This window comes from Poeciliopsis prolifica, unplaced genomic scaffold (assembly GCF_027474105.1).
Source record: "Poeciliopsis prolifica strain line A6 unplaced genomic scaffold, Auburn_PproV2 SCAFFOLD004, whole genome shotgun sequence".
Lineage (NCBI taxonomy): Eukaryota > Metazoa > Chordata > Actinopteri > Cyprinodontiformes > Poeciliidae > Poeciliopsis > Poeciliopsis prolifica.
The window spans coordinates 10064044-10087518 of record NW_026562379.1 but is presented as its reverse complement, the minus strand read 5'-3'; the positions used below and the strand labels follow the sequence as shown (position 1 = coordinate 10087518).

General features: G+C 38.8%; 2 protein-coding genes across 4 annotated transcripts; one reads left to right on the top strand and one right to left on the bottom strand.

Moving 5' to 3' along the window:
* The first annotated feature begins 490 nt into the window (after nucleotides 1-490).
* Nucleotides 491-6605, top strand: tagln (transgelin). Its single transcript, XM_055028867.1, has 6 exons — nucleotides 491-743; nucleotides 4062-4104; nucleotides 5160-5348; nucleotides 5436-5607; nucleotides 5692-5794; nucleotides 5905-6605. The coding sequence occupies exons 2-6, from the start codon at nucleotides 4093-4095 to the stop codon at nucleotides 6041-6043; spliced, it is 615 nt and encodes a 204-aa protein (XP_054884842.1). The 5' UTR covers nucleotides 491-743; nucleotides 4062-4092; the 3' UTR covers nucleotides 6044-6605.
* A 2379-nt stretch (nucleotides 6606-8984) lies between these two features.
* Nucleotides 8985-22648, bottom strand: pcsk7 (proprotein convertase subtilisin/kexin type 7). 3 transcript variants are annotated; one of them, XM_055028340.1, is made up of 17 exons: nucleotides 22551-22648; nucleotides 21519-21820; nucleotides 20972-21214; nucleotides 19804-19938; nucleotides 18710-18875; nucleotides 18489-18579; nucleotides 18333-18387; nucleotides 18015-18153; nucleotides 17810-17910; nucleotides 15937-16104; nucleotides 14967-15071; nucleotides 14776-14878; nucleotides 11992-12148; nucleotides 11769-11863; nucleotides 11541-11646; nucleotides 11323-11440; nucleotides 8985-10182 (listed from the first exon to the last, which is right to left on the bottom strand). In XM_055028340.1, exons 2-17 carry the CDS (start codon nucleotides 21759-21761, stop codon nucleotides 9892-9894), a joined length of 2316 nt encoding a protein of 771 aa, XP_054884315.1. In that variant the 5' UTR covers nucleotides 21762-21820; nucleotides 22551-22648; the 3' UTR covers nucleotides 8985-9891. The 3 variants fall into 3 exon arrangements, with proteins under 3 accessions (XP_054884315.1, XP_054884316.1, XP_054884317.1); XM_055028341.1 differs by having other exon boundaries at nucleotides 22556-22648; XM_055028342.1 differs by lacking the exon at nucleotides 22551-22648 and adding an exon at nucleotides 22400-22494.
* Between the last annotated feature and the right edge of the window lie 827 nt (nucleotides 22649-23475).

The following is a 23475-nucleotide window of genomic DNA, read 5'->3' as shown; positions in this document are numbered from 1 at the left end:
TCATGCCAAAAGGCAGCCGTAATGGAAATGGAAATTATGGAAATGTCACGAGTGCTGGCTTGGCACACACACACTCACACAACACGACACTCACAGGACTTACATGGAGTTCTTTGTCTTAATCTGAGAAAGAAAGGGGTTGAATAATCTAATTTCTAGTCCTTATTCCATTTCATCCAAACTGAGGATCATTATTTCTTCAACTCAGTCCTCTCAACAGTTTGCGTGCGTTATAAACCAGGACTTCATCTCTTTTCTAAACAATTTCCCTGTTTTCTTTGCATTCCCTTTCCCATCCACCATCCCGCAGCCTCTGTGAGTGATGTGTGATGTGGCGAAGGTATTTGGAGAATTCCCTCTGACCAAAACCGACACTGCCTGGCTGCTGCCTCCCTCCTCTGCATGGGAATGAGCTCTACCCAAATAAGGAAGGGCGCTCGGTCTTGATGTGAGGAGAAGAGGCGCAGCAGACAGGGAGAGGTAGCCGCTGAAAGGCCATGGCCTTATAAGGGCGAAGTTTCCTTTTTTTTCCTCCTTCCCCCGCTCCCATTTTTCCTCTTTCCTCCACCCTGACTCTGTCTTTCAGTAGACTAGTGAAGTCATCAGTGCCTTCTCCTCCTTTTAAGCAGGCATTTTTGGGAGGGACGTCCCTGCAGGCATATACAAACTCTGTGTGAAGCATCCTCACTTGTACCTCACACCGCACCGGCAACCAGCTCAGAACTCGACTTTTCTCTTGCACAGTGAGTATACCTTTAATTCAGGTCATTTTCAAGAGGAAGCTTCCAAAAACAGAAGTTGTGTCATTTTTTAACATTTCTTGTCAATAGTCTTACAGTGGGATCACATATTGTCAATGTGATGATGAGGCTGTTATCTGGAGTTTAAAAAAAATACATGATAAAGTGGTGAAAACTCAGATCTAGTTCATGTTATTCTATTTTCACCCAACTTCTTTTACATCTAGTCCTAAATGTAAATTCATGCATTGTTATGTACTTTTTCCATGCAAAGCAAGAAGGACAGCAGAGAAGCTATCAGACAGTGCAACATATCTGCCTGTGTCACTGTCATAGTTATGTTTGCACATGCAAATGATCCAATGCCATACATGACCTTTGCAGCCAAGTGTTTATAGCTGCACTCCTGGTATGAAGGTGCTCTGATGAAGATGCAGATGAATCGGTGAGGAAGAAAGAAATGTGACTTAGAAGCACACTGCCTTGCAATTGTGAACACATATGGAGCTACTGCCTCATTTAAACGGTTTTCTGGAATGTTTGCACTGCAGATAACTAGCAAATCATTAAATATGGCAACACACTAAGAGTTTCCAGGAACAGCAGTTATGTAGGAAGCACCAGCCGGCAGCCTCATTTTCTGAATAGCAGCAGGAGTGAGATAAAGCTATCTTTTCTGCCAATCTTGCAGCAGTGGATAAACAGAGCAGAAACCCTGGAACCAAGCATCCATGTCGCGGGGGCTAGTTGGAGCACATCCTCGATTTCAGACTCAGATGTAATTCATCAGATCTGACTAAGCAGCAGTTATGCATTTTGTCAAGCTAATCAGGCAGGAGGCTCTAAAAAGGGCTCAGCTATGTCTGGCAGATCAGGGGGAACAGCAGCAGTTTTTATGCTCAGCTTCCATAAACCAGAGTGAAATAACAGCAGAGCTCTGAAACAGCAGCTCAGCATCCTCCACCCAAAGCTGAGAAAACCATTGGATTCATCTCATCAGCAGCAGCATTGCACCCAGCACTGATCTGCCAAGTCATGCTGAGGAGCAAAATGCTTGTAATGACTGTTAGTCCCACAAAGTTTGCTCAATCCAAATTCTTATATTGGTGGTTAGCTGGTTAACTGTGGAAAAGGCATAGCTACATGACTCCCTGTCCCTACATGCCGCCACAGTTGCCACAGCCCTCACACTGGTTTCCTGTTCTGGCATTAGGCACGTTTACCATGGCAATAGACAAACAGAGCAGAAAAACATGAGGAAGAGAGGATAATTGTGGGGACTGAGTTGATGCAGTAATGCTTCTGGGATTCAGCACTTTTAGATTTCTCAAAAATAGCATGTTTGAAGTGCCTTTTTGTTGGGCTTTTATACATTTTAATTATAATGTTTATATAATTTTAAGGTAGATGACTTTCAATGACTTCAAATGAAATATTTGTCAATCTGCACTCATGATACTCATTTATCACATTACGTTCGGCCTTGTATTCCAACAACTAGCAGATGTTCTCTACTATCAAAACACTTGTTAACCTCTGGGTTACATTACCATTAACAGCCTCAGGGTGTTTCTTTTAGTAGCACAAATAGCAACTGAAATTGTTGCAGCTGAAGCTGCTGCACCATTTTGGGTTGTAAAGAATGTTCCACATGCTGTTTTCAATAAGCAGACAGGCAACACAGGAGCTTGTTTAGGAGATAGTTCTGACTTATTGGACCCTAGGCTGGATGCCAAGCATAACAGCAGGTCCCTGGATGCCCATAAACAGTTAAATAGACTTGGACTCACTTAACCTCCAACAGTCTTATGTAATCCTGATACAGTTGTCATGTAATGCACATTCCTGGCTCCTTTTTTCTTCTCTTTTCTCAGGCATTGTGCATGTAAACATGTCCCCACAATAAGTTCAGTCTATCCTATTTACAGTTGTGGTTCACTGAGTACTTTATGACACTAAGTACTAGTTGCCAATAAGAAAAAAGACAAGCTGAGGGCCTACCAGACAAGCAATACGCTGCAATACTGATTCAACAGAGATGAATGTCTGTACGAGTGCGTGGGGCCCAGGGAGAGATTAAAATGAATTCAAATATGTAAACTTGTGGCTTTAAGTTAGTGACTGTGTTGCTTAGCATGTGAGTTTAGTTTCGTGTGGTTTGGAAAACCACCACAGGAAAAGCACAATGTATTAAAGAGGGTTGATGGTAGCTCGCTGCGGACGTTCTGGGCAGGAGTCCATTAATGGCTTTGGCACACCAACTCGCATTACAGACATGCAGAGTGTCTTTACTTAACTTTGTGAACCTTATTCATAAATTTTACGTCAAACATAAGCTAAACTTATGTTTTAAGTTCCAAAATTGACTGATTCCTACCAGGTGCTGCTTCTTTTACCACTTTGTGATTTCATACTTTTGCAGTTTTGGATCATTTCATATGTTTATGGATTCAAAGGAACTGTCTACCAGAGGTCATTTCATGCCAAACACTCGCCAGTTGATGTGTGACTAGACATATGTTGGACCTACTTTAAATGGTTTGAAGTAATCTATAATCTGATCATGATCCTCCAAAAAAATGTAAGCTTTTAACAGGAGGTCTCTTGGAGTTCATTCAGGTTCATCTCGGGTTACGATCTGTCCAATCATGTTTAAACATAGTCAGCTGATCCCTGTAGGGATCAAAACTAAAGCATGTTAAAATGTGAAGTGAAATCTTACATAATTTAAATTATGTGTGCATGTTTACTTGTATTAATCTAAATAACATATTACCCATGAAAACAAGTGCATTTTGTACACTTGTACTATTTTGTACAAATGTACAAAATAGTAAGGCAACCAAACAAAATGATAGTAAAAATTGAAAAAGGAGCAAATTTTCTCATACATTCTTACACCTCTTATAATCTTCAAATTATCCATTTAGCATACAGATAAATGTAGTAGTGAGCAAACGAACATAAAAGTGTTTGTCTTCCAAAGTTGTACCAAAACCAGGACCGCAGGGAGAAGCAATCACAAACATGGGAGTGTAAAGAAATCTTGGCAGAGTGACTAAGTATGAAATGGAGAGAAGGCTTAAGTCTCACTCCAGATGTGTGAAAGTTGGCAACTCTGTATGTTGCAATTCTTGGACACAATCGTTTCTTGCATTCCCACTCTAAATTCAATTCAGATTAAAATGAAAACATCATGTCAAAACATCCCCAACTTTACATTGTGATTTTAAAGCTGCCGCTAAAACTGCAACACAGAAAGAAGTCTCCTCAAATCTCCTCAAATTCATCTTTAACATCTTAACTCCTTAACCTCCCTAGGAACAGGAAGTTGACGTGTCCTGACATCAAGATGGCAACAAAGGTTGGATGGCGCTGACAGCACTCTGATATGCCTTTTGCTCTTGGCTGGTGGCCCCCAAAGACTACGACTTTATTTAGTCATTATCTGTGGCAGTTTGCATTTGCTAACACAGAGTGCATATATGTGTGTTTTAAAGGCAAAAGTGCAGAAATCGGATGGCTTTCTATAGTGCTCCTCTTGTAAATCATTTTGCCCTAAACATCCTGACAGGGCAGAATGGAGTGCATTGGGAGACGTGATGCTATGAATTTCACTGATGAGCAGAAAATATTCAACCAGAGCTGATGAGCAGTTGCACTTATCTACACGCTTCCGACCTGCATGTGGTCACTGTTTGTGCTGGTGAATTTTGTACACTGTATGCATTCATTGTGAAGAGAAAGGTAAGTCTGAGAGGGATGCACTGGAGTCACATTTGGAGCCAAGTCATGAAGTCACAAATTGAATGAGTAAAACAATTACAGAACAACTCGACTTTAACATGTTGTAGGCTATTGGCAGGATTTTGTACAACCTGCCTGACAGCCACACTATATCTAACTGTTGATACTTAACTTAGGAATATGTGCCCAATAATGACTAAATTACTAATTGAAGAGGTTTTTTTTTTTCTTTTACAAACTCATTGTTTTATATAAGCTGGAAAAATATTTTTCTTAAGGTTTTTGAGAAATATTGTTTTTACTTAGATTACATTTTTGGTCAAATTTCTTGTTCAGACTTGAAATTCCATGTTTACGATTAGAGACATGCACAGTTTATTTATGTAGACTCAACTTGAGATTTGACTCAAGACTTAGGAGGAAAGACTTCAGACTTAATTCACTTGCAACACCATGACTTGGTCTCGTGTCTGGTTGTTTTTAAAGAGGGTTTTCATGTTAGCAGTGGGGTGTCTCTTTTGGGCTCCATGTAAACTATGCAAACTAAAGCGTTTGCATTGTTCTGTAGTTTAAATAGAACTGTCTATAAACATCCACTGTAGGCCAAAAGCATATCAATCTGGAACATCACTACATAACGCAGCACTATCATATCCGCTTCTCATTTTCCAGAGTGTCGGCATGGCTAACAAAGGTCCATCTTACGGCATGAGCCGGCAAGTTCAGGATAAGATCGACAGCAAGTATGACCCTGAGCTGGAGCAGATCCTGGTGGAGTGGATCAGCCGTCAATGTGGCTCTGGTGTGGGAAGGCCAGAGGCCGGCAAATTGGGCTTCCAGGCCTGGCTGAAGGATGGATGTGTGAGTTAGCTGACCCTGTTTGACACGCTGCTTTTAGAAGAGCATTCCATAATACAAACCTCTCTTTGTTTTATGACACCCTGTCAGGTCCTGAGTGAACTTATTAATAGTTTGTTTCCTGGAAACAAACCGATAAAGAAGATCCAGAGCTCGCCAATGGCCTTCAAACAAATGGAGCAGATCTCACAATTCCTCAACGCTGCAGAGAAGTACGGCGTCACCAAGACTGACATGTTCCAGACTGTGGACCTATGGGAAGGTTAGAATGTGTAACTGTGGTGGAAAAAGACCAGTCTTCAGAAAATGATTGGTACTTTAACCTACACATTATGTGCTGGTGCAGGTAAGGACTTGGCAGCAGTTCAACGGACCCTGTCGGCTTTAGGCAGCTTGGCCGTCACCAAGGAGGAAGGCACATACAATGGAGACCCTAACTGGTTCTTCAAGTGAGTCCAGTAAAACACACTGCATCAAACAAGAAATAAAATAAACAGTAAACACAATTCTTTTCATTTTAAACGTGTGACATTTCTTGTGCTTGTGCTTTCTCTTGCAGGAAAGCACAAGAGAACAAGCGAGATTTCAGTGACGAGCAGCTGAAGGCTGGGAAAAACGTGATCGGGTTGCAGATGGGGTCCAATAAGGGAGCCAGTCAGGAGGGAATGAGCTATGGCCGACCCCGACAGATCCTTTAAAGTGTCCAAATATGCAAAACCTCCTTAGCCTTCTTTTTTCCTGAAGCCTCAGATGCTCTAGACATCCTCCAGGAGCCTTTGAATAACTGACTGCTCCTTTATGTCTTAACCTTCTGCTTAAGAGTCAAGGAACCTCCTTATTCTCAAAACCCTGCCTTAAGGTTCCTTTAAGTTTACTCTGGTGACCACTGCAGGACTCAGCATGCTTTCCCTACATCTGAATGTCTTAAGATGCAGCAATAACCAAAGAAATCCTTGTGCGCCAAAAGGCAATTTATGACTTTTACAGTGCATTGTTTATCAATTAGTTTCTCTTGAAATATTAACATTTTGTTACGTTTTCTACATTTACAAAGCATTGGTTCTACCTGCTAAGAAAGAAACAGTTTGTTTACAGAAGAAACTATTTCCAAATTAACAAGCACGACCAAAGGGTATGCAGATACTCTAATTTTACTGCTAGTATCGTTTAGTAAACTGCCACTTCCTACTTTGCTACACTTGCTGTGTCAGTACCAACAGTTTTGTACATTGTCTTAATAAATAATGACTTTGACATACATTTGTGACTGTGGCTGGTTCAATCTTAATTGTGCATCCACATCAGCGGTAAATACACATTAAACTGGATTTTTTTGTTTTGATCAAGTTTAGAAATGTTCATGTGAGGATTCACATGTGATTTTCACCTGGTTTCTTTCTATTTCCTGATGTAATACAAACTGAAAAAGAACAAAATATCAGGCTATGAAAATTATTGCACTTGAGCGATTCAGCAGGTGTGTCGTGTGACTGTCCCAAAGATCAGTATCAACTTCTCTGTGTTTTACTCTCTCATTTTTTGAATTATAAATCTACTTTACAGTAGCAGAACTATACAGAATTTTTGGTATTGATATTTATTTATTTATTTATTTATTTTGGGGGGCAAAATTGATCAAACAGTACCAATTTTTTTTTTTTTTTTTTGTCAAATTCTGATTTTTCTTTAAGAACTGTAACAAGTGTCAGCATAACATGTCAGCAATTTGTTATCATTACAGACTGTAAAGATCCATCTAAATCTCTGTTTCATGGTCCATTTAGATGTTTTACCTGCAGCAGGTAAACTTGTCACCTCTCATGACAGTCAGAAGCCAAAAGCTCAAATGAATAAAGCATAGAAACTTTGGAATAGCCAGCGTTCTCAATATTCACTGAAGTTGATGTTCAGTAACTTTGGGCCTTTCAATAAAATACTATGTTTTCAGAAAAAGGTGAAAATGCCTCCAGGCAAAACTCCTCCTTCTTTTCATGCCCAGAAAAACTTGCGACATAACAACCAAAGCGGCAAAAATGATGAGAATTGATCAGCATCCAGTAAAGTTTTATTCTATGTTGTGGCAGCACAAATGTTTCCATTTAAATTTCTTCTAGAGCCTTTTATGCTTTCCCTTATTTCATTTCTGGCACTGAAAGAGTCAGCTTGGAGCTTTCACCATCCCCTCCTGCATTCCAGTGCCAGTATTAGCAACAGCTCTTTGTGTTTCTGGCTCTAATACCAACAGAACGTTTTTTTCTTAGCACCAACTTTGATTTGGGTCCGAGGGAAGAACTGCCTTCACCAGGAGCTGGTAGGGCGGGTTCATGAGGCAAGCAACCAGTTAAAACATTAAAGCTTGCAGTCTTTAAAAAATGCAAGCTTTAAAAGACTAAAGAATAAAAAAAGAAAAAGACTGTCAAATGACAGGGGTCATGGAGTCCAAGTGACTCACAGCTGGTATTTTCAGCTGAATCTGTAAACACTTAGTTCTTAAACCCCTTCAGCCTTTTAATGTCGTCAGAAGAGTTTCAAAAAACTTTCTCTACACATTGAGTGCAACTCTCAGCTGGCCGGGATTGCTTCACTACAAACCTCGGTCTTTACATATTGCACTGTGATACTGCTCAGTATTGTTCTATGAGATATTTCATCATTTATTCTTACATATTTTGGTGTTGGTGTGAAGAAACTAAACTAAATTAGTTGAAAACTAATTTTCAACTAATCTCATTTCTGGCACTAAAATTTAGTTGTAAACTAATTTTGCCTTATTTATAAATGTCTATTTAAATAAACTGTAGGATTAAGTTTGTTTTTGTTCATAAACTCTTATTCAAGTTGTTTGTGTTTAATGCATGTTTAGTGTCTTGCTGTACAAAAAAAATACCAGATCTGGACTTCATGTGTTCATCCATTATTTTATCATCATCTATCCATACAGACTATTGTAATTGGAGTCAAACATGTATCTACTAAATTTCTGCATTCACTTATTTTATTTTTATTTTCAATTGTCTTTATTTTTTGGTCCCGTGACAAGTACATACTTCTTTTTGTGCTCGTAAATTTGTCAGAGAAGTCAAATTTTGTTGCTCATGATTGATTTGTAAAAGCAACAAAGCATTTAAGGGTTAGAATCAATTTTATGATTGCATTAAAAAAATATTTCTAAGAATTGTCTAAACTAGTGAAACCATTTGAAACTGTTTTTCGAATGTGCTTATGGTGAAACCTTTGGTTTGCTCTTCTGTCGGTGAATGCCGGCACCATTTCTGTGATAGTTTTGACAATAAAACATCACATGGCAGATGGAGAAACTTCTCAGGCGAACGCAGTAAAAACTCTTGTAGAACCAGATAATTTTTGAAAATTCACATATTTAACACAAAGGGAATGAAATCTGTATATCCCCAAAGTATTTTTTCTATACTCATATTCAGTAGAGAAAAATACGTAAATCATAGAGTAAGCCTTTTTTCACGTCCTATAATATGTTATAGAACAAGGAACCTTTTGAATGAAAATCTGACCCCACCCTTTATTTATCATTCAAAAAATGTATCCTATATTTAAATAGCATTGTTTATTGAACTGCTTTATTGAAATGGATTTAAAACTAAATAATAAAAGAAAGCAACATTAACTCCACCAAGTTTTTTATTTTCATTTGAACAAGCTGTGACTTGCACAGCAACACTCCAAAAAATTGTTCAGTTATATAGAAACACCTGCAGCTTTTAATACATTCCTTAAAAATTGTAAAAACCCTATTATGCAGTCCATATACAGCAAATGTGTTCAGCAGGCACAAATCGTTGATATATTACAGTTTATAAAAAAATACCTATAGCAAATCCAAAGCTTGAAAAATCCCACTTCAAGTTTTAATCAGATTTTGCTTACTTAGCTACAGATTTTTAAAAAAACAAAAAAACCCAGGTTTACAAATTGGAAGAAATAATAGCTCAGAGATATAAAAAACAAAACAAAAAACATAAGAGTAACCCTGTGAAAAGTCACATTATAGCAACACTTTAAAGGAAGATCCTCGATATTACAATTACTCCCACCTCACACGCACGCACGCATACACAACTTACATTCCCTTAAATATTGCACACAACCTTTCTCTAATTTACTTCACAGGCGTTTCAGCCTCAATCTGAAAATCTTATTTCTCCTTTCGGGGCAAATTTCACACCCAACATGAACCTATACCATTAAACTGGGTGGTGAAGACCCAACAAGCCGCCCCACAGTTCATGAATCCCAGATTTAAAGAAAGCTTTAGAAGCTACCGGAGGTTCAACATCCTATGTTCCTGGTCAGATGATGTGTTTAGGACGAAGTAAAATCACAGCCCAAACACATTCAAGGCCACTTTCTTTTGGGGGAGGGGAGAAACCATGATAAAAGAGAAAGAGTAAGAAACCTACTCTTTGATTTATCTGCAGCTTGGTCTTTAAGTACCATCACCGCTGTTGGAGGTGTGTGCAATCAGAGCAGAAAAAAAGCCTGAGAAAGGGGGAAACGTTTAGGCTCACTGTTACGTCTCCAGCTGTTCCCTGATGATGGGAACTTTGACCTCAGAGTCCAGCACAGCCTGCAGTTCCACCCCTGAGTCCTGGTCCTCCTGGTCCCTGTACTCTGCAATGTATTCATCTCGATACTCGTTCGCCTCCTCCACTCCTCTGCCTTTGCTAATGTGGCTGATTTTGAGTCGACTCCGCCTCCTTGGCAGACACAGGAGGCCTCTGAGGTTCCCCTGACCGAGCGTGACATCCAAGATGTAGTAGACGGACCAGAAGAGAGCAAAGCATCCGAGTAGAAGCAGGAACTAGATGGGGGAAAAAAAGAGAAGATATGTTACCACGGATTAAGTGCCAAGTTATTATTTTACTCAAGTCAGTTTTATTATTAGAAATTGAGTGAAAAGGTAAAGACTGGCCCACTGTAGCCAAACATACTGGCTATGTTTACTGCATGTGGAAGTAAACTTAGAGAAAAAGGGGGAAAGTGGAGACATTTCTTGTCTTAACAAATAAACCCTGTTGTTTACAATGGTTGAACTTGTCATCTGAAACATATTTCATTTAATTCAAATTAACTCCATTTCAGACATGAAGGGATATATTACTGCTGCCCTCACAGACGGAAAAACAGTAATAATTGTTTACAAATGAAGATCAGGACAAGAGTTTATAGAAAGCTGTAGCTACACACAATTCTGTCAACTCAATGAATGTTGAAGATTATAACTGTGTTGAGATAGAATGTCTGACAATGTGTATGTGTGTGATGCAGTGCTGTGAACATTATTGGTTTATGAGCTTTAGTGTCAGCAGGTAATAACAGCACGTCATAGCTGGGATTGAAATTCAAACAACAATCTCTGACGTTTTTTGTAACATTTCCAGGAAAAACAAAAAACGTCCTTCAACCAAGCTAAGGTCTGAATTTCTATAACTCCAGAGAAGCAAGTGTACGGACATTTGGTTCCTACACATTCTTCAATAAAAAAACAGCTTGCAGAGTTTTTGGCTCTTTATGTTAGCTTCATAATCTGAAATATTAAAGTTTATGTTTCTACAGCAGAGAGCCTTTTAATATGTAATCTGCAAAAACAAGAAATTGTTTGAAAGGAAGGAGCAACGGAAATAAAGGAAGGAAGTGAGGGAGGCAATCTAGAAGAAGAAAGGAAGTGTAGAACAAAGTTTAAAAAAAAAAAATCCACATTATTTGATTTTTTATACATTTCTACACACGGAAAGCTGAAAAATTACAATCCATACTTTTCTATACTGAATGGGATTGACTGCAACTAATATATGCTCAAACAAAGCTGGGCATAATGTTTTGTTCTCATTTATTCAAGAATTTTTTTTTTTTGCAAATTGTCTTCAGACGAACAGAATTAATTAAAGATACGGTAAACCTTTGGCAGGTGTGAGAGTGTGAGCATGAAAGGTGCATTTACCTTCAGGTTGTTGGAGGTGAAGGGCTTAACGATCTCGGGGGGGATGTCTAAGCCTGGAGGACAGGGCAGAGAGAAGCTGCTGTCCAGACGTTTGCCACTCATGGCTTCCTCCACCAGCCTGCAGACCAGCGTACGGGAAACAATTAAGCGTTCGTAATCATCGCATCCCAGTCAGATTTTAGACACCGACAGCAAACCGGCAGGAAAACTGGTCTTACTTTTGCCTCTCCTTCACTTCGGTGGAAGTCATAGATGAGCCGTAGAGTGTGAGCTTCCACTGCTTCAGCACTCCCACTGCGGCACACTGATCAGGCTCTTCATCTTCTGCAGAAACACAGACACAGGTCAGGGAGAACTAAGAAACCTGGATCACAAGAAGCCTCATAAAACCCAGACCAACAGACCGGAGAAGTTTGTGTATGTGTGTGTCTTCCCTGCTGACTTACTCCTGTCAGAAATCCTCAGTGTGTATTGGCCTTCAGCTCTCTCCCCCCAACAGCGCACGGTGGAGAAAGTCCAATCCTGGTAGCCAGAAGGATCTCTGTGGAAACAAACAAGAAAACAAAACCTTACCCTACCCGCCTTTACATCCATCCAAACATTACACTGCTCCTTCCACAGCGAGAGCTAAAGGCCTTAAATAGACACAAAGAAAGACACGGCGTATACCTGTCGATGGACCTGCGAGCCCCAATGACAGATCTCATGCCACTGGGACATTCCAGCACGATCTCCACATTCCCACGGCAGGGGTGGGTTATTGTCACGGTAACGGCCACATGCTCGAGCGTTTGCATCCCAGACGGTTTCAGGTCGGCTGCAGAAACTACAGGAGAGAAGACGGCAGAAAGGGTAATGTGCAAGTTCAATTAAATGTCTTTAGGGCACATGTATACAAAAAATATGATCTTCATTATATTTGGGGAAAAATGTACAGTGGATTGCAAAAGCATTAAGACACGAAGAATTACGTCACATTACAAACTCCAAATGTAATTTGGAGTAATTATACAATACAAACTTGAGACAAAAGGCAGATTATACACGGCTTACAGAAAAACGTGACGATATCCACTACTGAATTCACTACTTTGTGTTGGTCTATCACATATAATCCCACTGAAATATATTACAAAAGAGCATTATATAACATACTTTTTTTTTTAATCACATTTTAATGTTATTTTCTCATCAAAACATGCTTGGAATGTGGCTTTGATTCTTTCATGCATGTTGAAAAATTCTTAATTCTCTCAGGACATCCATTAGATGGTGTAATCCATAAGAAAGCTCAGCTCAGCACCAACAGACTAGCAGCAGCAGCAATTAGCAAACACCTGATGGAACTATGTATCTGCTGAACTCATTACTGACTCTACTTCTCAGTCCTAAGAACGGTTGTAAACGGCATAATGAGAAGCACTATGCCACTATCCAGCACTCCCACTTGCTGAAGAGGGAGTGCTGGAGAGAGTACTAGCTTCTTAAAGAGACAGATGCCCTATGTTAAGGCATCATATTACAAATTCAAATTTCTCTTCAGGTTTTTTTTATATACATTTATAGCATCTATTTATAGCACCTAAATATTTCTAAACACTTTATATGCGTCATGTCAATGTTATTTATTACCCCTTTATTAGTGTAATTGAAACACATCTGTAAAACACTGATAAAATGATAAACCTTGTTGCAGTTCTCCAACTCACTCTAGATTTCTCCTCTGTTATCTGTCTTTGAAGCACTTATCACTGAGTCCCCTGACCACAGTCCATCTGCTCAGAGCGGCTGCCTGGTTTTTTCCCATCATTTCCTTTGGTCTGATTACTAATAAGCATTATGACCATGCAGAAATACACATATCCCCAGAGCAGGGACAATCGCTGCTCTGAAGGACGAACCTAATTAAATAATGTTTCCTTATGATGGAGCTTTTTTACATATTCAGCCTTCATTTCACTTCAAAAACACTGTGACTGCTTGTTGCAGAAAGGCACAACCTCAGTCACATCTGAGCAAAGCACAAAATTCCACTTCAAATTCCAGTCGAGTTTAAGAACCTTCATTCTCCAGATAGAGGGACAGAAAAGGTTATTTTTCTGGCTTCAGTGTCTTATGGAGTTATACTGCTTTAAAAGTGCTGTTCCTACAAATTAATGCATTTGTATCTGCTTTGTGTGTATGTAAAAAAAAATAATAATATATCATAAAATTTACAGTATTTTGTGCATTTTAAGATTTATTTGTACATTTTTCTCAAGTCTTGAATTGAAACTTCACTGTAATCAGCAATTAATGAACAATAAATCATCTTAATTCAATCTAAGCAAATAATTGGCATGGAGAGAAAGTGTCCAACGATTGTTATGGAGATGATCTAATGATGCAGCAGACATTTCTTTACCTTCTTCCTCATCTTAACCAGCCTAGTTTTTGTTTTCAATTTTTATATTTGTCTCAAATTTTCCAATCCAACACACAGTCATCTTAAAATTCATGCTGTCTTGTCTGTCCCGGACTATAGAGACGGGCTGTTTTATTTCTTTTTGTTCAAATATTTTGTGCTTTATATTCCATTTGGAGGCAATGTTTCCAGCACTCTAATAATTGCTCTTTCTGGCATAATAACAAACTCTAAGTAATGAGTAAGCCTTGCTTTAAAATGTCCATTGGAAAGCTGTTCATAAAGGAAGCAGAACATATAACGGGCCTAATGGGAGATGAATCAGTCAACAAGGCTGCCAAAACACAGAACAGTGTCAAAAGCAGACCCAGCCACACTCTGTTACAAAGAGCTCATCAGGGAATTCGACCAAAACAGAACGACAACGGGTTCACAGAACAACATGAGTTAAAGTGAGTTGAGAAAATAATTCCTCACATTCTTTGAGAGTTTGCTCTGTAAAAACCAGCAGCTTTTTCACAAAAACATTGTTGCATGAGACCAAATGTACACAAACTCGTCTGTGGTCATATGATTAACTGCAACGAGGCGATAAAAGAAGGACGATAAAGTCTGAGGGAGGACAGGGTCGGGCTGTGGAAGAGGGAAATGTTTCTACTTGAATGAGGTCATTTCAACAACCAGTTGTGGAATTAAAAAAAGTGTTAGAGGGATTATATGCAGAGGGTTCTGAATATGAGAGATTCAGAGTGGAAAGGTTTGAGAGAGGAAGAGGATCTACAGAGATTTTACATTTTAAAAAAAGGAGATTTAGGGAGAAATTCAAAAAGGAACAAAATAAAAAAAAAGGGGGGGGGATAACAAAAGCAAAACTCACAAACTGCCGAGCATTACCTAATAAGGACAGGCGGCCTGAGCAGCAGGCATGCAGGGAGGGAGGGATGGCTCTGTTATGGAGAGCAATGTTTAAACTCGACAAGCAACTGTCCTTCATAGAGCTGAGGCAGCGACAAAGAGCAAGAGAGAAGGGGAAAAAATAAAAACACTACCATTCCAGGTGCGGATCAAGACGGCCGGATAAGTGGAAACGGAGACATCCTCCTTTATATCCGAGCTCTGATAGGACACAAGAAAAGGCACCGACTCCCACACCTGAGACACAATGCGGGCATATTGAGGCTTACTTCTGGTGGAAAAATATTTGAAAAAAAAAAAAAGTGAATTTACAGTGTGTATGTACCTTGGCAGCATTAACCAGTCTCCATGCGTTCAAAAGGCCGAAGCCATGCTGGTGGCTGTGATGAAAACCGGCTCCGTTCACTCCCCAGTCAGCAGTCATGTCGCACTGTTAGGAAACACAAAGTTTACCTTCATGGTCCTGTCCATTCGGTTAAACTAAAGTTCAAAAATCAAAAAAATAGAGATGTAGACATGAAGATTGAAACATGTTGTTACCACAAGGCAGAGGCAGACTATCGCCACATTTATTTTCAGCTGTTGCGTAAATTAGCAACTCTAGGACAAAAAATCTGTTATGTAAAACAAATAAAAATAAATTTTAGAGCACTTAAATATTTTCTCTCATCTGATCTAGAATTAGATGACGAGGTGAGTGCTTTAAACTTGACATCTGGTCTATATTTCAGACTCTTAATTTGAAGGAAGCAGTTCTTTAAGTAACGTTGTCAGTCTCAGTGTGAGGCTGGCTGATGACACAAATGTTTGTGTCATCAGCCTCTACCACTTTTTTGTATTCATGTCCACATCAAGATTAGAAGCATAGATGTGTACATAACATAAAGAGTGTTGCTGACTGTTACAAGAGTTTTAGGCCTTATTTTTAGATACATAAATTTCAGACTTTTTAAGGATGCCTGGACTCTGCAACATTATTAGAACTGTGATTATATTTAAAAATATTTTGCGTTTCAATTTATATTTCAATGTTGTGATGTTTTGCTGAGAAGGAAGTTCTGTTGAAAATGTCGATAACAAAACAGGCAATAAGCAGAGGAAAGCAGACTTGATTTTCATTAACAATATGATTTTTGTGTCTGTCTACATCTATACTGTAAACTTAACAAACCAAACAATAAAACATGAGAAAGAAAAAAACTTTGGCAACAGTGAAGCCACATGCAACAAAATGTTCTTTTTTGCTGCCTATTGTTTTAAAACCTTTAATACTACTGAGTGTTTTCCTGCACTACCTGTGTGGCAGTGAAGGCGACGATATGCTGAACATCCCTCCAGGTCAGGCAGGGGCGCACCTGCAGCATGAGGGCCACCATCCCTGCTGCCAGCGGGGCCGCAGCAGACGTACCAGTGTGGCCCTCTGTGCAGCCGCTCCCCTTGTCCATTGACCAATCAGATGTCACCTGCAGAATTACACAGCTGGTATATTTATAATGTTTCAGAGAGGTGTGATCCGTACAAATGATGAAATATCTGGAAAATACAACAGCACACGTAACCGCTTCAGAGCACAAAAAGATCTAAAATCACAGAGATGGAGGGATTGGTGCATAAAGTAGCACCTACATCATTGCACCATCTTGATGATATAAACTGACAGCAGATGGTCAGAGTTCAGTGCTGTTTGTGTTTAGTTAACAGTGTTGATTGGGGGGAATGTGAGGCCATATGGAGCTTAATACGGAGAACAAAGAGCCTGAAAGTGAACACTGCTGCAGCAATAAAAATAAAACAGCGAACCCATATTTAATACCTGAAGCATTAAACTCAAATTCTGACTTCCTCAGTTAAACAGCATATAAATACCAAGTTTATTTCTACACCCACTTTTGCTGATCTACACACCACCACTGCTGCTCTGTAATCATCCCAATTCATTACTGAAAGTTTAAGAGAAGCAAACAGCGGGCCATTTGTGGAACTACTTAGCATGTGAGTGTAATGCGGTCAGGGGTGGATCGGTGGTTAGGTCCTGGCTAATCTCAGGTTTCCACAAGTGATGACATCCTCACAACAAAACAGGTTACCACGGTGACAGCCTCAAACTTCAAAAAACAGATGTTTCAGTGGATCTCAACTCCTGTCATCTTCAGCCACCGTTTTTAAATGAATTAAGTTGCTGTATTTCCTGATGTGTGTGGAGGATTTTACCCAAATATTTCCATTATTTTAGAGCTAACAAAGATACTTAAAGCGACAGTGCATCAAATTTCAACTGGTTCCCTGTTATCATACCACTTGGGCTGGTATGATAATCTCATGGCAATTACACAATAAAATTGTATAAACAACAACAGAATAATCATCAGTTAGGTTTTGAAGTAGCTTTTAACTTGACTTTCCTACTTTTGGTTAATCTGTCTTGCTCTAATCTGCTTGCAGCTGCAGATGGTTCCCTATCAAACATGTTAAAGGTAATTAATAATAGTAATTATTAGTGGCACTTCTTTAGTTTCCACCACATGAGGGCCCCTGGTTTTTTGGACTGGAAATATTCCCAAAGAGCCAAATATTTCTTTCTTGTTAGTGAGGGAATAAAAGTAGCAGCCTTTTTTCAGCCAGCTGCTCAGCAATGAGTGGAAAATGGAGTCAGGGCAGCTGTATGCTCCATTCAGTCGTAGAAACCTTCAGTCACCCCAACACTCCCTGAGATCTCAGTTAAAGGACATTAAACTGCAGAAACAGCTTTATGGAAATTTTAGTAATATTAAAATCATACTTTTTTAAGGTGGTTATGTATCTATAAAGCTGACCACAACCTACTATGTACAGCTTTGAAAGTTAAAAAGAGAAAAAAAGAATATCTGAAATTAACTATTAGACAAGTTAAAAAGAGAAATCATTAGTACTGGAATATTATTCTTACAAGTTTTCCTTCAGACCTTATTTGTTTGTAAAAAAGATCCATCTACTGCACTGTGGCTTAACAGCCTGCAGTTGGAACCATTCTCCATAACATAGTATAAGATTGTATTGTATTGTATTGTATTGTGAGTGTTGCTGGGTGAGTCAAACTCATCATGTAAATTTGCTTAGTGTTCTCTATGGCAAGAACATCACTAAGATCACTCCAGTTACTATGTAAGTGTTTGACTCAGTAGGACTTACGATGCTCCTTGATCTGGCCCCCCCGCTGCTGAAAGTAACAGCTAGCATGGATGCACAATCCTCTGCGTAGAACGGCTTCTTGCCTTCCTCATCAACTGCTCCTAAAAAACCCCAAACGACACAGGAGTATAATGACTACCTTCGTGTGTTGCACACAACTGCAGATACACACATTGCCACACTCCTAACAATCTCTGTTTCTTACCTATTGTGATGGTGTAGATGGAGTTGGCGTAGCCATCATAGTTGCAGTTGTCGTCATACTGACCCCCGTTACCGCTGGCAACTACAAAAATGCTCCCGAAGCCTCTTCGGCCTGCAATCACCCCGTGCTGCAGTGCAGCCTGATGACAAAATAACAAAAAATTTTAAAAAAGCTGATTTCATGTTTTTAACATATGTATCCAACTTTAGAGCAATGAAAAAGCATCAATCTAGTGAAACTGCTGCAAAGCATGATGCACAGATTTGTTGCAGTCTGCTGCCACCTGATGGACAAAAAGAGAGATGCAAGAAGTCTAACCTTGCCCAGGGGATGAGGTCCATCCACAGTGTGCCCGTCATCATCTGGTCCCCAACTACAAGAACAACAGTCTTTATTAGCATCTAAGAAATAATACAGCGCATTAAAACGTCATGATAAATTACAGAGAATTGTTATTATGACATCTACAATTACCTGCAACTGTAGATGTCATTTATTTGGTAATGCTTGTTAAAGGCAATGGCCTCTAAACTGTCAGTCAGGGGCCCATCTAGGACTCTGATACCTACAAAAACCAAAAAAGGATGTCAGTGATTTCAGATCAGAACACATTTTTGTAAAAACTGATGCCTCTTAGTAAAAGACTGTTGTTTAACGTATTGAAAAATGTTAAAGACTGCTTGGGTGTGTCATACCTGCCACCTTGCTGCCATAGGCCACACCCACAGCGCAGAAGCTGTTGTTGGGAACGGCTGCAATCTCCCCAGCACATCGAGTCCCATGGTGGTTGTCGCTGTGGTGGTCTGGGTGAGGCATGGGGTCGGGGTCATTGGAGTTCAGGTCGTAACTCCCCTCTGGACTCTTAACAGGAACACAAAAATCTATCATATGGGCATCAAACCTTTACAAGCTTTGTTCTAGTTTTGCATCTAACAGGACAAGTTTAACTAGAAAGTGGATAAGTTTGCCTTTACCCCAGAAGGTCGCATAATGTAATAATGTTATAAAATCTGGCTTCAAAATGATAACAATAATAGTTTCTGCCCCATTATGTAATTTTTTTTCCTTTGAAAAGAGAATAAATATTTTCATACATCTTGGAATAATAGATAAATATTTTAAGTCGTTAAATATAAGTGCTAAAACTTCTTATTTTCAGCCCAAAAATTATATTAACTTTCAAAACTTAGCAATCAGAAATATCTTTTATCCAGTGAGCTGTCATATTTTACATTAAAATGGGATTTGCCAAAATGTCCACACTCTTATCTCTTCAGACAGTTAAATTTTTTATGTCCTGCTATCTGGCATAAACTATTGCAAAATGAATTGTATTACATTTTACATCACTTATTGCATAATGTGACTTTCATGCACTTTTGTTATATTTGGATTTTATTACATAATGTTGTACTACATATCCATTCTACTTTTAAAACAATGCCAGCACTTAGTGAGTTTAAAATTATAACATAAAATGCACAACTTTATAGTATAAACCTTTGGAAGGCACTATGTAACTCATCAGACCATTGATGTCATTTATTTGGAATAAAAAAAATCTCCTTTAAGATACACAAGCTTTTCTTTTCTTCAAAACTTTGATTTACTCCAAAGTACCAACAGCTTTGCTCACAATATGTGTTCCACTATCAGCTTTCATTACTAAACTGGAGTTTGAACTTGAAAAAGGGAAAATATTTCACAACAGCACTACGCACAGTTCATGAGTAGGCCCACTGATCTTTGAATACAATTCAAGCAGAGTCAACACTAAATTCTGACTTACATAGTTGAGATGAATGTCTTTGTGGGTGTGCTCCACACCATCATCTACAACCACAACAGTGACCCCCTGACCAGTGATGTTGTGCTCCCAAACTCCGGTCACATTGATATCCATGCCTCTGTTCATTCGATTGTGCTGTAAAGGCAGAGGAAGAAAAACTCTGTTCATGAACGGCAGAAAAAATTTTTTTTTGCAAAATGTCAAGGTGCAGATGTGTTGTAAGTCGTATGACGGCAGATAGAATTGGTGCTAAAAGCTGATTAAAGTGTAGTTTACCTTGAAATGAACTTTAATGTTTTTTACCGACTGGAACAATTTCCAGCTTTAAACTTGCAGTTGTGGTTTCAACATGTTTGGTGTGTGTGACCAGGATCACTTTTATGATCATGCAAAACAAGTTTGATTTGCTGAATGAATGAAAATGAAAGCACAATATGGCAGTTGCTGCAATATGGCTGAAAAGTATTAATATATATATATTTGTTCGTTACCAGGGTAGCAATAGCTATAGATTTCATATTTTGCTGTGAAAACAAATTCAATTCTGAAGTTCCAAAGATTATACACTTCCAATATCCCCAAATTCCAATCGTCTGATTGGGATTGAATTTGTTAGTCCATTTTGCACAAACACCAAGCATCTGTTAATGTTCTGTGGAGATATTCAAATTATGTAATTGCATTCATTATCATCCAAGTTAATTACAGCAAGGTCAGCAACACTGGTGCCCTTACTGCTTCCAGATTCTGGTGAAATTTTGGGTCAAATGATTAAAATCGGAACAACGGTGCCAAATGCATATCAGATCTGGTTATGGGATGATAAACAGACCACCGTTAAGCTACTGGAACTCTTCTAAATACGATAAAAATTTATGGACTATCCTTTAAAGCTGAGTAACTCATTTCCCTAATTAATTTCTACTGTTTGTGCCAAGAACAGTGGTCAAATATTAAGGCAGCATTGAGCCCGAAGCTATAACATTTTGTAATTTGCACATTTTTCTGCTTGTCCCACCTACATTAGACCTCCTAAAATTGCTTTCATTAGTTTAATCAAAATCCTTTGAGCCAACTCAAATAAAATCAGACAGAAATAAAATAAAATATATAATATCTGGCAGATCTCGATTTTTTTATTTTGTGGATGTGTGCTACATGTTCTTACCAAGTGCCACTGCTTAGGATAGTTGGGGTCGTTGAAGGCCAATGACCTCTTTGAGCGACTGAGCACTCTCTCCTTGGAGTACCACAGGACATGAGGATGTGTTGCTAGAACATCGCTAGGTTGGATGCTCCTTTTCCAGATGCCTCCCAAAGATCCAGCGTGAGGTTGTGATGAGCAAAGCAAATAGTGGCCTTCGAGCTCTCCAATCTGACCCCGGTTCTGAAGCCCCGCCTCTTTTGCCACCTGCAAAGAAAGTATTGGAGTTGTTTTTCTACAGTAATAAATAGCGCAAATAAAAAAAACAATCAAACAACTAAGCCCTCTTTTGAAAATAAAAAACATAGTGGCCAGAGATAGAATAGTCACTTGATTTAATTTGTAAATATGGAGAAGGACCAAAGTCACTAAGTTTTCTTTAAATATTTCCATAGAAAATAAATAAATTCAGCAATACTATCTAAATATATGTGAAAATTCTGAAAATCTATTTGTTCAAATTAAAACTGAAGTTCAAACTATCGTAAAAGTTGCTGAAATACTACTGTACCCTATCAGCTATCACATCCAGGTGAACGGAGGTCTCTCTCTCATCTTCATTCTGGTGATGCTGGCTGTGGTGGAGCCGGACGGCCCAAGACTGACCTGGACCGCATGTCGGCCAAGCCAAGGATAAAGACGAAGCAGTTAAAGGGAGGGATGGGGTGACAGATGGCAGAAGGGCGAGCAGCAAGAGAGCTATGGAGGACAAAAAAATGAGAAGAAGGAATGTGGGAAAATAGGGTGCTGCCATGGCAAGGAAGGGTGAAACAACTGGTCCGCCAGGCAAGCCCTCTTCATCTGAGCAGCGATCTAGACAAGACAAGACAAAAGGATTACATTAGTGAGGACAATCTGAGAATGACTTTCTGGTTGCTCAACATCGGGGTGCGACATACAGAGGGAAAGTATCACAAATCACACCATCACTTTATCTGTGTTCCAACTTAAACACCTGTGATGAGCAACTCTGTGGCTATAAACCAAACCTTCCACAATCGCTACAGTGAAAAGACACTGCAATATTAGTAATATCTTTAAAACCAAATGGTTTACAGTAGGTCTGCATTTATATTAAAATAGTGAATGGGAGAAAATTCTTAGGTTTCGTAAACATTTCCTTTAAAGCAATGGGGTTGTCTTAACGAGGCTACAATAAGATGGTTTAAAGTACGACTGCCTTACCTTAACATTAGCTCTGATGACATGCCTGTGTTTGTTACTATTTACATTACATTTCTAGCTTCTAGGCTAGTTACGCGACGTTTTTTTTTTAAATATAATTAATTCTCTCGTAAATAGTAAAGACACTACATTTATGCTGACTTCTTGATTTGCATTAAACAAAATAGATAAATTCGTTAGAAAAAAACAAAACAACCCAATGCAGACCTCAAGTTTCACCGCACCGTCGTTGTTATTTTAGCTGTGTTAGCAGGTTAGCACAGTCGTGCTAACAATTGAAACTAAAGTGTTTCAATAAAACAGAGCTAAACATGTGATTGTCGGCGACAGAATATGGTAAAACATAATAATGTCTTACTGTACTTATGAAAGAGCTCGACTTGAGGTCGACAATTAATATTGAAAGTGCTATCGCCGAGCTTGACACTCCATTTCCGTAATCCAAGCTCTCCTCAATACGTGTTACGTCATACAGACTGCGCAATTATCGTGCGTGATATTTGATTGGCCCAGAGCCAGTGAGTGCTCTCCTTAACAAGAAGCAGAGGGACCCGAGCACAAGCGAAGTGTCTTTTTTATTCTAAATGGAAGCGTTTTTGCCGGGGGCTGTCAGGCGACTTACTAGAGCGATCATGTGAGTTTAACGTCATTAACAGCTAAAAACCCCCAACCACTTTGTGAAATGTAAACAGCTACTGATCACATCAATTCTGGTAAATAATTAATCTTAATTAATTTAAATCACATTTACACTCACTTCTAGAACTATAGTATGTCTGAACTTGAAATGAGAGCTATATCTACTTTTCATTGTTCCATTTTTTTTTTTTTTTTAATTGACCGAATCGGATGATTCACTGTTTTGAAATACTCCCACGCTTCTAGTGATGTTCCCACTCCAACACTGACGACTTGTCAGCTGTGCAGCTACCTCTTGAGTTATCCGATTTTACTTAACCTCCTGTACCCTCAATGGGGGTAAAATAAATTTCCGCCTGACAAAAACATACAAGAATAAATCCATAATAGCCTCACAGTTATCGTTATCAGATTAAGTAGCTGAAATAAATTATCTTTAAGATTACTCCGTAACTAATGAATTTGTGTGTGAGAATAGAAAATCAATTAATTATAAAGTACTTTGATCAACCAAAAAGAGGAAAGTAGAAATAATGACTTTAAAAACCTTTAGTTGTAAGTATTAATAAAGTAAATGTGGGTACTGATAATTAAATATTTGAGGCCCCAGCAATTTTATTAAAACGATATTTTTTAATCTATGT

Coding starts and splice junctions, on each gene's coding strand:
- tagln (XM_055028867.1), top strand. Junction 5,608..5,691: donor GACTGTGGACCTATGGGAAG/GTTAGAATGTGT, acceptor GTGCTGGTGCAG/GTAAGGACTTGGCAGCAGTT. Junction 5,795..5,904: donor GACCCTAACTGGTTCTTCAA/GTGAGTCCAGTA, acceptor TTTCTCTTGCAG/GAAAGCACAAGAGAACAAGC.
- pcsk7 (XM_055028340.1), bottom strand. CDS start 21,761: ATGGCAGCACCCTATTTTCCCACATTCCTTCTTCTCATTTTTTTGTCC. Junction 18,580..18,709: donor CTATGGCAGCAAGGTGGCAG/GTATGACACACC, acceptor TGGTTTTTGTAG/GTATCAGAGTCCTAGATGGG. Junction 18,154..18,332: donor GACCTCATCCCCTGGGCAAG/GTTAGACTTCTT, acceptor TTTTGTCATCAG/GCTGCACTGCAGCACGGGGT.